The sequence below is a fragment of the Monodon monoceros genome, unplaced genomic scaffold, assembly GCF_005190385.1.
Source record: "Monodon monoceros isolate NGI ecotype Baffin Bay Population unplaced genomic scaffold, NGI_Narwhal_1 Super_Scaffold_18, whole genome shotgun sequence".
NCBI classification, from domain to species: Eukaryota; Metazoa; Chordata; class Mammalia; order Artiodactyla; family Monodontidae; genus Monodon; species Monodon monoceros.
The window spans coordinates 146,326,612-146,341,514 of record NW_021703774.1 but is presented as its reverse complement, the minus strand read 5'-3'; the positions used below and the strand labels follow the sequence as shown (position 1 = coordinate 146,341,514).

Here is a 14,903-nt window from a genome sequence, read left to right as displayed (position 1 = left end):
AGTAGGGCCAACGGCCTATATACTTCTTCCTCTTTATTCAGGGTTCTGAATCTCTTGGGGACGAGTTGTTTATGTCATACAGAACAGAATTTTTACCAAGATAAATTTGGGCTGGGCTTGAGTTCCATCCCTGTTACCAGCTGGGTGAACTTGTGTACTCAGGTTAGTCCCTTGGAAATGAGTGAAACTCTTCAGGGTTGGTCTAGCCTCCACCTTGGTCCTGCCTCAATGTAATTACTCCAGTGGTGAGGTGGGGCTAACTAACGCGTTTCTTAAATTTACAGACTCTGGCTCTGTAGAGCGGAGCTGATAGCAGGACAATCACATTGCCCAATTTGTGTGTAGGATTTTGTAACTTAAAATTCCATATTTCCACAATCAAAGCTTCTGCCTTTGGCTTTGTTTAGAGATTAGACACATTGGCATCTTGAGGGCATCGTCTGGTCTCCAGGATCTCAGTATGTATTCTTTTCCTAAGCTCTAAAATACTAAACTCTAGATATTCAAAGGGCACTTCATATTCTAAAATCCAAATTGAATAGAAATAAAATTGTATGCAGCCCTAAAGCGGCACCTCACAAAGAACTCGGGCCCACTGAAAGTCATGCCCCCGGCACTGCCTCTGGACTTTCCATCTCCAGGTGGTGAACCAGATTATTGGCTTAGTTCCGCCCCTTCCTCAACTAGGGCACCAGAGCACCTTTACCTCGGGTCTGACTTCTTTTGCTTTTCTTTTCTTTTCTTTTTTTTTTTTGCGGTATGCGGGCCTCTCACTGTTGTGGCCTCTCCCGTTGCGGAGCACAGGCTCCGGACGTGCAGGCTCAGCGGCCATGGCTCACGGGCCCAGCCGCTCTGTGGCATGTGGGATCTTCCCAGACCGGGGCACGAACCCGTGTCCCCTGCATCGGCAGGCGGACTCTCAACCACTGCGCCACCAGGGAAGCCCGGGTCTAACTTCTTGAAGTTTGCAGAACAAAGTGTATGGCAAATATGCATTAAATCTAAGATTAAATGAAAAATAAAAGTCCAATGAAGTCCACATTGCTATTTGACTCTAAAGGAACAGACAGCACCCTCCTCTTCTCCACGGCTTTCTGTTTGTATCTCTGTTATATCATTTGTATTTTTTTCATGGTTAGATGAATATGTCTGTTTCCCACTAGATTTTAAGCTCCTTGAGTTTACATTTTCATATTTCTGCTGCCTGCCACAGTGCCCCACACTCAAAAACATTTACTTTGTTGATGAATTGATTTGGTTGTGCATTCTAGTGAGTTATATACAAGGTTACTATAATGTAGTAAGACTCTTACAAATATACACGGGCTCAGACATTTTAGTGTGATGTCCTTCAATGCTGAACCCTCATTTCACTGATGCTATCCTTCATCAAAATATTTTAGGAACTCCAGGTCGAGAAATGTCTTCACATAAGCTCTTAGAGGCCAGCACCTAGCACAGTGCCTGGACATAGTAGGTACTCAAAAAATACTTATTTTACTCTGAACCAACCAAATTTAGTCCAAAAACCTAATATTCAATATTAGCCAATGATATCCTCTTTTTTTTTTTTTTGCGGTACGCGGGCCTCTCACTGTTGTGGCCTCTCCCGTTGCAGAGCACAGGCTCCGGACGTGCAGGCTCAGCGGCCATGGCTCACGCGCCCAGCTGCTCTGTGGCATGTGGGATCTTCCTGGACGGGGGCATGAACCCGTGTCCCCTGCATTGGCAGGCAGACTCTCAACCACTGCGCCACCAGGGAAGCCCGTGATGTCCTCTTCTTAAACCAAAACCACATTAGCTATCAGATTTGGCCTCAAATGATTTTTGGCTATATCTAAAACTTGAACTACATTCAAAGGAAAAAGATGCAATTCTGAAAGAGGATTTCCATGTCCATTTTGAGCCATAGCAGCAGAGCTAAAATAAATATGTAGACTTCCAAGAGGACTGCTTTGAACGGGAAAATACACATTTGATTGTATAAATTGTACTTTGTTTATAACAATAATAATCATACTACATTGCCTCAAAACAATGTTTAGGTTATAGCAATATGAGGATAGCTGTAGGCCAGCTAAGAGCCTCTTGACGTAACAGAGGGACATGTGCTTCCTTCTACCTATATGAAAGTAAGGCTACACTTCTACTCTGGCTCTGGGGTCTCAGGATGCTAATGCTAACCATTCAATGTCTTTACGTCCTTAGTCAGGAATCAAAATAAAAAATAGAACTAAAATAGAACTTGTTATAAAATTAACTAAATAAAATAAAATATTCTAACATATAACAGATCTTAGGAACAAGTGGGAAGGCCAAGACTTAGAAAACATACTTCTCAAGCATCTTTTCTGATAACAACGGTATGAAACTAGAAATCAACTACAAGAAGAAAGGTGGGAAAAAAAATCACAAATATGTGGAGACTGAACAACCTGCTACTGAACAACTATTGGGTCAACAAAGAAATCAAAGGAAAAATAAAAATTATCTGAAGACAAATGAAAGTGAAATTTTGACATGCCAAAACCTATGAGATGGGGGCTTCCCTGGTGGCGCAGTGGTTGAGAGTCCGCCTGCCGATGCAGGGGACACGGGTTCGTGACCCGGTCTGGGAGGATCCCACATGCCGCGGAGCGGCTGGGCCCGTGAGCCATGGCTGCTGGGCCTGTGTGTCTGGAGCCTGTGCTCCGCAACGGGAGAGGCCGTAACAGTGAGAGGCCCACATAGCGCAAAAAAAAAAGAAAAAAAACAAAAAAAAACTATGAGATGCACCAAAAGTGGTACTAAGAGGGAAGTTTATAGTAATACAGGTCTACCTCAAGAAACAAGAAAAATCTCAAACACTCTAACCTTACACCTGAAGAAACTAGAAAAAGAAGAACAAATGAACAAATGAAGCCCAAAGTTTGCTGAAGAAAGGAAATATTAAAGATCAGAGCAGAAATAAATGAAATAGAGACTGAAAAGACAATAGAAAAGGTCAATGAAACTAAGAGCTGGTTCTCTGAAAGATAAACAAAACTGACAAACCATTAGCTAGACTCACTAAGAAAAAAAGAGAGAAGGTAATGATAAATAAACTCAGAAATGAAAGAGGAGCAATAACAACAGATACCACAGAAGTACAAAGGATCAAAAGAGAATATCATGATCAGCTATACATCAACAAATTGGACAACCTAGAAAGAATGGATAAATTCTTAGAATCATATAGTCTTCCAAGAGTGAATCATGAAGAAACAGAAAATCTGAATAGATCGATCACTGGTGCAGAGATTGAAACAGTAATCAAAAACCTCCCCTAAAACAAAATTCCAGGGCCAGATGGCTTCACAGGTGAATTCTACAAAACATTCAAAGAAGAATTAATACCTGTCCTTCTCAAACTATTCCAAAAAATAGTTGAAAAGGAGGGAGCGCTTCCTAACTATTTTACAAGGCCCACATCACCCTAATACCAAAACCAGATGAAGAAAACACAAAAAAAGAAAATTACAGAGCAGTATCACTACTGAACATAGATGCAAAAATCCTCAACAAAATATTGGCAAACCAAATACAACAATACATTAAGGATCATACACCATGATCAAGTGGGATTTATCCCAGGGATGGCAGGATGGTTCAACAACCACAAAGCAATCAATGTGCTACACCACATTAACAAAATGAAGTATGAAAACCATATGATCATCTTAATAGATGCAGAAAAAGCATGTGACAAGATTCAACACCCATTTATGATAAGAACTCTCAATAAAGTGGGTATGGAAGGAATGTACCTTGACATATTAAAGTGCATATATGACAAACCCACAGCTAACATTATACTCAATGGTGAAAAACTGAAAGCTGAAACAAAAGCTTCATGAAACAATATCCTTACCACATGTGATATTTTACAATCTGTTCTATTATTTCATTCAAAAGAAAAGCTGGTCACAATTTATTCAACTGATTTTACAACCACCTACAGTTTGCAATACTAGAAAACTTCTCTAGGATGAACTATATCCAGGGCTGCAACATGTTAATACAAGCAGTTCCCAACTAAGGATCAGAATCTTTCCAACGAATGCTCATATATTAATTGGTTATTTGAAATTTGAAACATATCCCATGAAGTAAGGTAGTTGGGAAGTAATATTTACTGAGTAGTTATTAAATACATTATCTTACTTATTTCTCAATGAATGATCTTGAGAAGAAGAAAATATTATTCCATTACACAGATGGGAGAAGAGTGAGGCTTGGAGAGGTCAATAACTTATCCAATGCAGTAAAGATGGCACTTGACCCCAAGTCATCTGACTCCAAAAACTGCTCTTTCTAGCATACTAATACATCATTTCCTTAGGTTTATGACAGCTTACTCCAAACCCCCATTTCTCCAAAACACAAAACTGAAAAATCTGCATTCAACCCAAATTCAGTAGGATCCTATAGAACCTAATTACTACTTATGGGGATAATCTATGTAGAGGTAATCCTTGACTATAACTTAGGCTCTCAAAACACATTCTCCACAGGGATAGCAAGCTCCTTAACTCTGCCGTTTATTCCTAAAACAAACACAACAATGGGAACAAAATTCTCAGTGACTTCAGAGCAGCAGGGAGACAAAGGAGATGGGAATTGCTGGAGATATTCCCAGCACCACTAGGGAAAATACAGGCATTTCCAGTGTGGAGAGTAATGGAGGTGGCAGTGTTGGCTCTTGTGCCCTCGCTGAGCGATCTGCCTCATTTCCATATGTGTTCTGCTTCTAGGCCTGATAAGGTGAAAGATGAAAATGAAAAATGAAAAACCAAAAACTAAAATGAGAAACCAAAAGCGCCTCACTCCCCTCCCCCTGCTGGTACAAGCCTGCCACTAGCTGTCCACATTCATAGGGTGACAGGAATCCTAGCTTCAAGCCTCTAACCTGAGTTGTGGCTCATCTGGGAGCAGAGGCCACATATTTATACCCATGTGGCTAAAACCTTAGGGTCTGTAGGGTCTGCAGAGCTTTAGGCCCAGGAAGAATGAAATCTGGAAGCAGCCATGTTCTCTCTCTCCTCTCCTCTCCGCTCTCCTCCCGAAGGAGAAAGGGTCCCCTCTGCTCACCTCAACTTTGCCTGCCTAGTATGTTCTTCTGGATTCCACCTTCTACGGCTAGGCGCCCTGACCCTAAAGCATGAGCAAACAAACATCTTATTAGTATTTTATTTGTAGTTTTGGAGATTTACAGTTTCACAAGAAACACTGATTTTTTTTCAAAAAATAGAAAAAGTTAAAAAAAAAGAATCTATTGTCTTGGAAGAACAGAACAAGTCTCTTCAGCAAGCAATGGGCCAATTCAGATCGGAGGAACTAGTGAAGTAAGTTAGATATAGGAAGTTCCGATTTATCGTTTCAGGAGTAACACAAACGTCTTCTTGTCCAGTTGTATAAGGCTCCAAATGGGCCATCTCAGCTTAAGACTGGTAACACACAAACAAAACACAGACAAAGCCTCCAGGGTCCCATCGAGTGTGAATGCAGGGGTAGCTCACTCTCCAGGAGGCTGCATCTGTTTACAGAACTCATCAAACTGCTGCTGCTCCAGTTCTGTCATGACTCTGTTGAGGGCATAGATCTGAACGGGAGAAAAGACATGTTAGCAATGGAGGCAAATGCTTAGTGTATCTTCAGACACAAGAGGCTGTGTCATTTGAAAATGCCAGAACTGCATTGGTAATGCAGGGGCAGGAGAGGTAGACAGTAACTCCACTGGGGAATCGGATAAGAAGCAGTGAGGCAGGTGACTGATCAGGCCTTTAAAGGATCGGTAGGATTTGAACAGGTAGAGACTGGGGAAAGGACATAGGTGATGGGGGAGTGGATATTATGATTAAATAAATATAATGCAAAAGTACAGCATTAGTTCTAGAAACTTCAAGTATGCTAATATGGAAGATATCATGGAATGGGGTTTGGGGAGCTGGAGAAAGCAAGAAAAGTATGTTAGGGCCTTAAATGCCATGCCAAGGAATCTGGACTTTATCGGGCTGACTCTGGAGAGAGAAGTGTGCAGGGAAGCAACTTGATTATATGTGTGCTTTGAGAAAGAAAACTGGAGACCATGTGAGAGATGGAGTTGGGGAGGAGAGATTATAGGCATTAGGAGACACCTATTATAATAGTGCGGGAGGAGATAGTAGGAACATGACCCAGGGCAGGCAGTGGGGTGGAAAGAAAACTGTGAGAGACATTCTAAGGTGAAAAGCAGGGTGTCTACCTTATTGCTCACCTTGCAGTAATCAATTAATCCACCAAGGGAAGAGAAACAACATAAAGCTTCCACATTTGTATAGAAGAAAAAAAAGAAGGACCGTGTTTGCGTGTAGGGGATAAAACTTGAGTAATCAAAAAGAAGGGAAAAAACCCTGAGAAGTGAGACAAATAGAAAATACAAAATAAGAGCAGAAATGAATGAAAAAGCAACCGAATGTACAATAGAGAGGATCACCAAAACTGCAAGATGGTTCTTTGAAAATACTAAAGAAAACCCTGCAAACCTCTGACAAGACAGGTCGAGATAAGAAGGGAGAAGGCACAAACATTATTAGAATTTAAAAGAAGCCATAATTACTGACACAATGGAGATTAAAACAAAACTTATGAACTCTGTGTCAGTAAGTTTGAAAACTTAAATGATCAAAACTGACTAAATAGAAAGCATGAATAATCCTACAATCTTTTTTTTTCCCAATTTTAAAAAATTTTGATAAGATTCTATAATCTTGGGACTTCCCTGGTGGCGTAGTGGTTAAGAATCCACCTGCCAATGCAGGGGACATGGGTTTGAGCCCTGGTCAGGGAAGATCCCACATTCCGTGGAGCAACTAAGCCAGTGCACCACAACTACTGAGCCTGTGCTCTAGAACCCACGAGCCACAACTACTGAGCCCATGTGCCACAACTACTGAAGCCCGCGCACCTAGAGCCTGTGCTCCGCAACAAGAGAAGCCACTGCAGTGAGAAGCCCGCGCACAGCAACGAAGAGCAGCCCCCACTCGCCACAACTAGAGAAAGCCCACGCACAGCAACGAAGACCCAACGCAGCCAAAAATACATTAAAAGAAAAAAAAATCTATAATCTTTAAGTAAAACGGAATTCCACAGTGATGAAAGCAGTCTCAAACAACAACACAAATGATTCTCAAAAAGCATAATACTGATAGTTAAAATGGTCAAGTTTTATGTATGTTTTACCATAAAACAAACAAATAAATAAATAAATCTACATGGTTAAAGAAAAAAAAAAGATGCTGAGTGAAGAGAACCAGTCACAGAATAAGGTAACATATATAAAGTTCAGAAACATGCAAAACTAGACAGTATAGTGTTATGCTATAAAATATTATTTAGGGGTATGCACAGAAATAGTAAATTAATACAGAACAGCAAGGGAGTGATTAGCATGAAATTAAGGACCGAGGGTACTGCTAGTGGGAAGGCTGGGGACATGGCCAGAGTGAGGCCTGAAGAGCTTCTAAGTTACTGGTCATGTTCTATTTCTGTAGTTGGGTGTTTGTTTTATTCATCTTCTTTAAGTGCACAAACACATTATATATATATTATTTATATGTATTATATAATTAAGAATGTATTAAGTACGAATATACTTAATATATTAAGTATTATGTATTAAGAATATATTAAGTAATTCATTAAGCAGAGAAAGAAGAGACTCAAAATGGGTCAAGGGTCCAAGCCAAGGAATGAGACTTTCAAGGACAGGATCACCAACAGTACCAAATGCTGCTTCAGGTGCCAAATGGGCCTCTGTTCCCATTCACCCCTCTCATCTCTCCTTCTCATCTCACTTTCTGGAATGTGGCATCTATACAGAACTGAAGGGAAACTGTGTCTCCGCCTCCCCACAAGGGCTCTTGTCACATTCCTATCTTAGGAAACTGCATTCCAGGCAACACAGACAAAACAGCAAGGCAACTGTGGGGCAAAGCAGGGAGCAGGGGAGAAAGTCCAGAGACCTGTTTGGATGGCAGTCCTGCCCCTCAATCCCTTACTACCTAGGAATTCTGGTCCCAACACTTCACTTGAAATGAGGATAATACTTTCTACCTCACAAGGTCATGTATGTTGTATCCCCCTTCCTTATTCCAGGAAGGATTTACAAAGGTCAGAGTGGGAGCAACAATAATATACCCTGGTGTGAGGATTACATGTGGTGATGCATGTGCCTGGCACATCTGAGGAGCTCAACAAGGGCCAGCTGCATCGACAGTGCAAGTCCGGTATGACATCTTGGCAAATGAGCACAATTCACCTTCAAGTCCGCACAATGAAAACAGTGACTCCTGATAACAACCAGTCGCTGCCATTTCTGAGCGCTTTCTCTGGGCCACAGGCACCGTCCTACGTGCTTTACATACAACATTTCTATTCCTTACAACAATCTTGTGTAATTGATGTTATCATCCTCATTTTACCAAAAAGGAACTGAAGAGCTGAGGTTCAGAGAGGTTAAGTATCTTGTCCAAGGTGACCTGGGAAGAACTGGAATTTATGGAGGAGTTGGGGTTTGAAGTCAGACAAGTAAGTGTAACCTGTGGAACCTCACCGGCAGGGTGTCAGTAAACACATGAACAATGTCCTCAACATTACCGCTGCAGTGTGCACAAAGGACAGTTTCCTAGGGCTGTTTCTTACAGCGGCCCTCCAACTTTCACCAAAGCGCTGAGCAGTAAAACCGTCTGGGGGCCTGTGTCCAGGTGAAGATGGGGGAGGTGAAGGAAAGAGGGGCACAATCTGTTAGAACCCAGGTCCACAGCTCTCAAAGAGTCTGCCTTAATCCAAAGGCAGATTTCAGTTTATGGATTAATTTCAAACACACTATTAAGTTTACTTATTATGTTTATGTCGGCCTCCCCCGCTGAATGCACGCTCCACAAAGGCAGGGACTCCTCTGTTCCTACAACAGTGCCTGGCATGTAGTAGCAGTTCAATATTGTGAGTGAATGGATCAGATTAACAAAAATTTAAAGTCTGACACTATTAAGCATTGGAAAAGAAGTGAAGAATGAGAATTCTCTCACACTGCTAATGCAGGTGCAAACTTGTACATCTCTCTGAAAACAATTTGGCAACGTCTAGTAAACTTGAAAATGTACCCAATAATTCTACTTCTAGTTATATATGCCCTTCAGGAATTCCAGCACAGGTGCCCAAGGAGACATCTAAAAGTTTTTCACTACAGCATTGGTTGTAACAGCAAAAACAACCCTATGAATTATTTAAACATCCGTTACCGGAGGACGGGGTAAATATACTAATGTGGATCCATAAACTAGACTACTATTAGCAGTGATGAGGAATAAACTAGATTCTTACATTAACATGAATAGTTCTAAAAAACATAAACAAAATGCAAAATAAAACACGTGGAATCAGTTTAATGTAAGCTTTTAAAACACAAAAGAACATTTTATATTGTTCAAAAATATCTACAAATATTTGAGTGTAAAAGTATAAAAAAAAATAGTGGTTGCCCACAAGGAGGGGAAAAGTAAATGGAGAAAGGGGACTTCAAATTTTTATGTAATTTTTACTTATCTTATTTAAAAAAGACTCCAGGCAAATATGACAAAATGTTAAACACTACCAATCTGGGGTGCTGAGTACCCAGGTGTTTGTTATAATATTCTGCTTTTCTGTATTTTTAAATTTCTAAAAAAAAAAAAAGAAAAGAAACAAGCAAAAGAAATAGAAAGAGGGAAGACTGCGGGAAGCTTTTTCCTGATATTAAATGCTAAAATAAAATATTCATGTAAACAGGTTGATTTTTAAGTGCAGACTGAACAAAGGAACACAGTGTTGGGTGTAGAGCTTGGGCCTCTACTTCCCAATTAGGAGGAGCAACTCTCCAGGCCAAATCCAGGACATCTGTACTAGGGTGTGTGACACTTGCTCTCTCTCACTGCCTTACAGGACCCCTCCCTTACATGTCCCTTCTCTTTTTCCTTTCTTCCTTCCCTCAGGTCCTACCACAAAAGCTCTGCGCCAGGAGTCATCTGGTACCGGTCGGGGTTCTGACACTTGGCATGTGACTCTGGAACCTCAGTGATCTCCTCTGGAAACCTGGGATAACACCTGTTTTGGCTGGATTGGCTGGAGGCAGGTAGGGCTCCCCGTCACAGCTCTATCTCTCTATACCGGCATCATCTCCAGCAGACTACAGGTATACAGGCCCTCCTTACTCTCACCTCTGCTCTCTGTCTTTGCTTCAGCTCCTGCTGGGCTGATTTCTGCTTGGCCTTCTCAACTCTGCTGACAGCCTCTTTAACTTTGGTTTTTTCTTTACGTGCAGGTGGATCCATGACTTGGCTTCTATATACTTCTTAGTCAGCTCTGACCTGGATGGTACAGAAGAAGGCGGATCTAAAAACAAAAAAAGAACGAACGAACGAACTTCCATTCACTAATGCCCTACCTCAGCCCCTTCCTTTGGCAGGGGAGGCAGAGGGGCCCGGGGAAAAGGGCGCTGCATTGGAGGAGTAAAACCTGAGTCCCACTGCCACCACCTCGCTGGGTGTCTCTAGGCAAATCTCCTCCCCACTCTGAGCTTTAGTTTTCTCCGTCTGCACAATGGGACAACAGTCCATCCCCTGGCCCCCTCCCACGAGCTGCCGTGTGCGCACCAAATGCGAAGAGCCCTGTGAACGGTTTCCTACACTGTAGCGCGCTGCATCCAGCGTGGGACCGCCAGAATTACGAGGACACCGCGGCCCAAAGGGACCGACCGGCCGAAGTCTCGAAGCGGGCTGGCGGGGAGGCCAAGGCTCGCGCGGCCTCCAGCCTCCGGACCAGGGCTTTCCCACCTCTGCCCTCCCAGAAGGTTACGGCCCGCTCGGCCCGAGGGGCCCGCCCTCCTCCACCGCCCCGCCCGGGCCCAAGCCCGGCCCCAGGAGAGCTCCCCTCCCGCCGCCGCCCACTCCCGGTGCAAAACGGCGGCTGGAGACGGGCGGCGCTCGGGAGTCGCGGCCTTCCCTCCCGGGTCTCGGGACTCGGACAAGGGCCCAAGCGGGAACCCCCGCCTTCCCCTACCTCCCAGCCTGCAGTACGAGCCTGCCGCGCCTCGGATTGGGCGGGGCCGGGAGGCGGAGGGCGGGCCGGCGCGTCGAGGCCCCGCCCACAGGGAGGCCCGCGCGTGCGTAGAGAGCGTGTCTGGACGCCTCGCATCGGTGCTGGTGCTGGAGCTGGAGCTGGAGCTGGAGATGGGGCAGGGGCGGGTGGGTACCAGTAACAAAAGCTTTTCCCGGGAATACTTTCTGGGACAGACGCTAGGCTTTGAAAGGTGAGATCTGAAACCTGGGACTAGAATTGTAACCCTCTGAGCCTCAGTTTTCAATTCGGAAAGTAGGGATGATGATTGCTGCCTTTTTTTTTTATTATTATGTAATTTGGACAGTAAACATGGTCTGTTTTTTCTTCTTTCCAATAGAATACATTTGATCACTTTTTTTTTTAATACAGCAGGTTCTTATTAGTCATCAATTTTATAAACATCCGTGTATACATGTCAATCCCAATTGCCCGATTGCTGCCTTCTTGATTCAGAAGCTTGTTAGGAAGTAAGTGAGCTCCTGTTTACCACAGTGCTGTGAAAAGGGAAATCGTGATGGAAGTATAAATAGCCAATATAAACAAAGAGAAATGTTCAAGTTCACTGATAATCGATAATTTTAAAATTTTATAACTATTTACAATAATTTTACAAATTGAAATAGCTGGCTATCATTTTTCATTTATTAGATTATCAAGGATTGGACAAAATGGTAGATAAGTACTTTAACAGCAGAAATCTTGTACAGTCTAATAATAACAACGACAATAATAACTACCTCTCTTCTGGACTTATATTACAGGCACTGTTCATAGAGCTTCACATTTATTAACTCATGTATTCCTCATAATAAGTATGTATAATAGTGTGAATATATAATAATATACTATAATTGTTCCCATTTTACAAATAAGGAAACAGAGGCACAGAGGTTTTGTGACTTGTCCAAGGTCACACAGCCAGTAAGTGCCCTAGCAAGTATTTCAGCTAGGATTTAGGATAGGACAATGGCCTATCCAAAAGAAAACGTGTTCAAGCCCACTCCTTTTGTTCCTCTAAGGATTGGGCAAGAATTGAAACAAAGGATGGATTCTAAGCAACAGTGAAAGTGTAGCCCAGATGGACACTCATATTTTCAGTCAAAGGGTAAATTATCACAACCTTTTGGGAAGCCAGTTTAACACTGCATTTCAAAAGCCTTGAAAATGAACACGACCCCACAAAAAGACAAATACTGCATTATTCCATTTCTATGAGATATCTAAAATGGTCAAACTCTTAGTAGAATGGTGATTGCCAGGGGCTGGGGGGAGGGGAAAAGGGAATTGTTCAATAGATATAGAGTTTCAGTTTTGCAAAATGAAAAAGTCCTATAGATCAGCTGCACAACAATATGCATATAGTTGATACCACTGTACTGCACACTTAAAAATAATTAAGATGGTAAACCTACCTAAGGAGGTAAAAGACCTGTACTGGAAAACTATAAGACACTGATGAAAGAAATAAGACACAAACCGTTGGAAAGATGTACTGTGTTGTTCATGGATTGGAAGAATTAATATTGTTAAAATGGCTGTACTACCAAAGGCAATCCACAGATTCAGTGCAATCCCTATCACAATACTAAGGGCATTTTTCACAGAACTAGAACAAATAATTTTAATATTTGTATGGAAACAAAAAAGAGCCCAAATAGCTAAAACAATGTTAAGAAAGGAGAACAGAGCTGGAGGAATCATGCTCCCTGACTTCAGACTATACGACAAAGCTGCAGTAATCAAAACAGTATAGTACTGGCACAAAAACAGACACATAGATCAATGGAAGCGTATACAGAGCCCAGAAATAAACCCATGCACTTATGGTCAATTAATCTACAACAAAGGAGGCAAGAATACACAATGGAGAAAAGACAGTGTCTTCAATAAGTGGTGCTGGGACAACTGGACAGCTTCATGTAAAACAATGAAATTAGAATATTCTCCAATGCCATATAAAAAAATAAACTCAAAATGGATTAAAGACCTAAGTGTAAGACCAGAAACAATAAAACTCCTGGAAGAAAACATAGGCATAACATCTTTGACATAAATTGTAGCACTATTTTTTTGGATCTGTCTCCTAAAGCAAAGGGAATAAAAGCAACAACAAACAAATGGAAAATAATTAAACTTAAAAGCTTTTGCATAGCAAAGGAAACCATCAACTGAATGGGAGAAAATATTTTCAAATGATATGTTCAATAAAGTGTTAATATCCAAAATATATAAACAGTTCATACACTCAATATCAAAAAACCAAACAACGCAGTCAAAAAAATGGGCAGAAGACCTAAATAGACATTCTTCCAAAGAAGACATACAGATGGCCAACAGGCACATGAAAAGATGCTCAACATCATTAATCATCAGAGAAATGCAAATTAAAACCACAATGAGATATCGTCTCACACCTGTCAGAATGGCTATCATCAAAAAGACACAAATAAAAAATGTTGGTGAGGATGTGGAGAAAAGGGAACGCTTGTACACTGTTGGTGGAAGTGTAAATTGGTGCAGCCACTGTGGAAAACAGTATGGAGTTTTCTCAAAAAACTGAAAATAGAACTACCATATGACCCAGCAATTCCACACCTGGGTATATATCCGAAGAAAACGAAAACTCTAATTTGAAAAGATACATGCACCCCAATGTTCATAGTGTCATTATTTATATATATATATACACACACACACACACACACAATGAAATATTACTCAGCCATAAAAAGGAATGAAATTTTGCCATTTGCAGCAATATGGATGGACTTGGAGGGTATTATACTAAGAGAAATAAGTCAGACAGAGAAAGACAAATACTGTATAATATCACTTATATGTGGAATCTAACAAATAAAAAAACTAGTGTAGTGACTATAACAAAAAAGGAACAGACTCACAAATTAGAGAACAAACTAGTGGTAACCAGTGGAGAGAGGGAAGTGGGGAGGGGCAAGATAGGGGTAAGGGATTAAGAGGTACAAACTATAAATAAGCTACAAGGATGTATTGTACAACACAGGGAATATAGTCAATATTTTGTAGTAACTATAAATGGAATATAATCTTTATAAATTGTGAATCACTATATTTTACACATATAACATGTAATGTACATCAATTATACTTCCATTAAAAAATTTGTTTAAAGCTTAAGATGGTAAATTTTATGTTATGTGGGGTTTTTTTTTAACCACATTGAAAAAAAAATAAGCACAACTTTGACTCAGCAACTACACTTTTAAGTTATCCTAACTAAATAATCAGAGACGGTGCTATTCCTAAGAGTAAAAAACCAAAACAATGAAAATATTTATAAATGGGGTCAATTAAATAAATTATAGGATAGCTATAATGGGATTCTATGCAGCCATTAAAATGACACAGAGAATTTTTTATGTAATAAAATGTTTTTAGTTTAGTAAATGAAAAAGTTACAGAGGCATATACAACATAGTCACAATATTTGTTTTATTGTTTCAGAAAAGATTATTATATACACATGAAAAAGAGGCTGGATGGAAACACACCAAATTACAAATTGAACTTAAGAATGGAGATTATTTTTATCTTCTTTGTGCTTTTCTATATTTTCCAAAATTTCTACAATGAACATTTAAACTTTAGCAAGATTTATACTTTCTTTTACATTTTTGTCACATTTTACACTTTATAAAGTTCATATAAGCTCTGGATTAGATTACAGCTGGAGACAGGGCAGGGACTTTGGAAGGCTTTACAAAGCCACC

At 40.9% G+C, this 14,903-nt stretch overlaps 1 protein-coding gene across 6 annotated transcripts; it reads right to left on the bottom strand.

The window, feature by feature from the left end:
• Nucleotides 1-4,551: 4,551 nt before the first annotated feature.
• Nucleotides 4,552-11,135, bottom strand: SVBP (small vasohibin binding protein). Of its 6 annotated transcripts, none has more exons than XR_003794649.1 (4): nt 11,095-11,135; nt 10,254-10,428; nt 5,110-5,620; nt 4,552-4,774 (listed from the first exon to the last, which is right to left on the bottom strand). XR_003794649.1 is itself a non-coding variant. In XM_029230957.1 (3 exons), the coding sequence occupies exons 2-3, from the start codon at nt 10,365-10,367 to the stop codon at nt 5,534-5,536; spliced, it is 201 nt and encodes a 66-aa protein (XP_029086790.1). In that variant the 5' UTR covers nt 10,368-10,428; nt 10,722-10,897; the 3' UTR covers nt 5,197-5,533. The 6 variants fall into 6 exon arrangements, 1 of the variants encoding a protein (XP_029086790.1); XR_003794651.1 differs by having other exon boundaries at nt 10,254-10,403; nt 11,095-11,122; XR_003794650.1 differs by lacking the exon at nt 11,095-11,135 and adding an exon at nt 10,689-10,908 and having other exon boundaries at nt 10,254-10,403.
• Between the last annotated feature and the right edge of the window lie 3,768 nt (nt 11,136-14,903).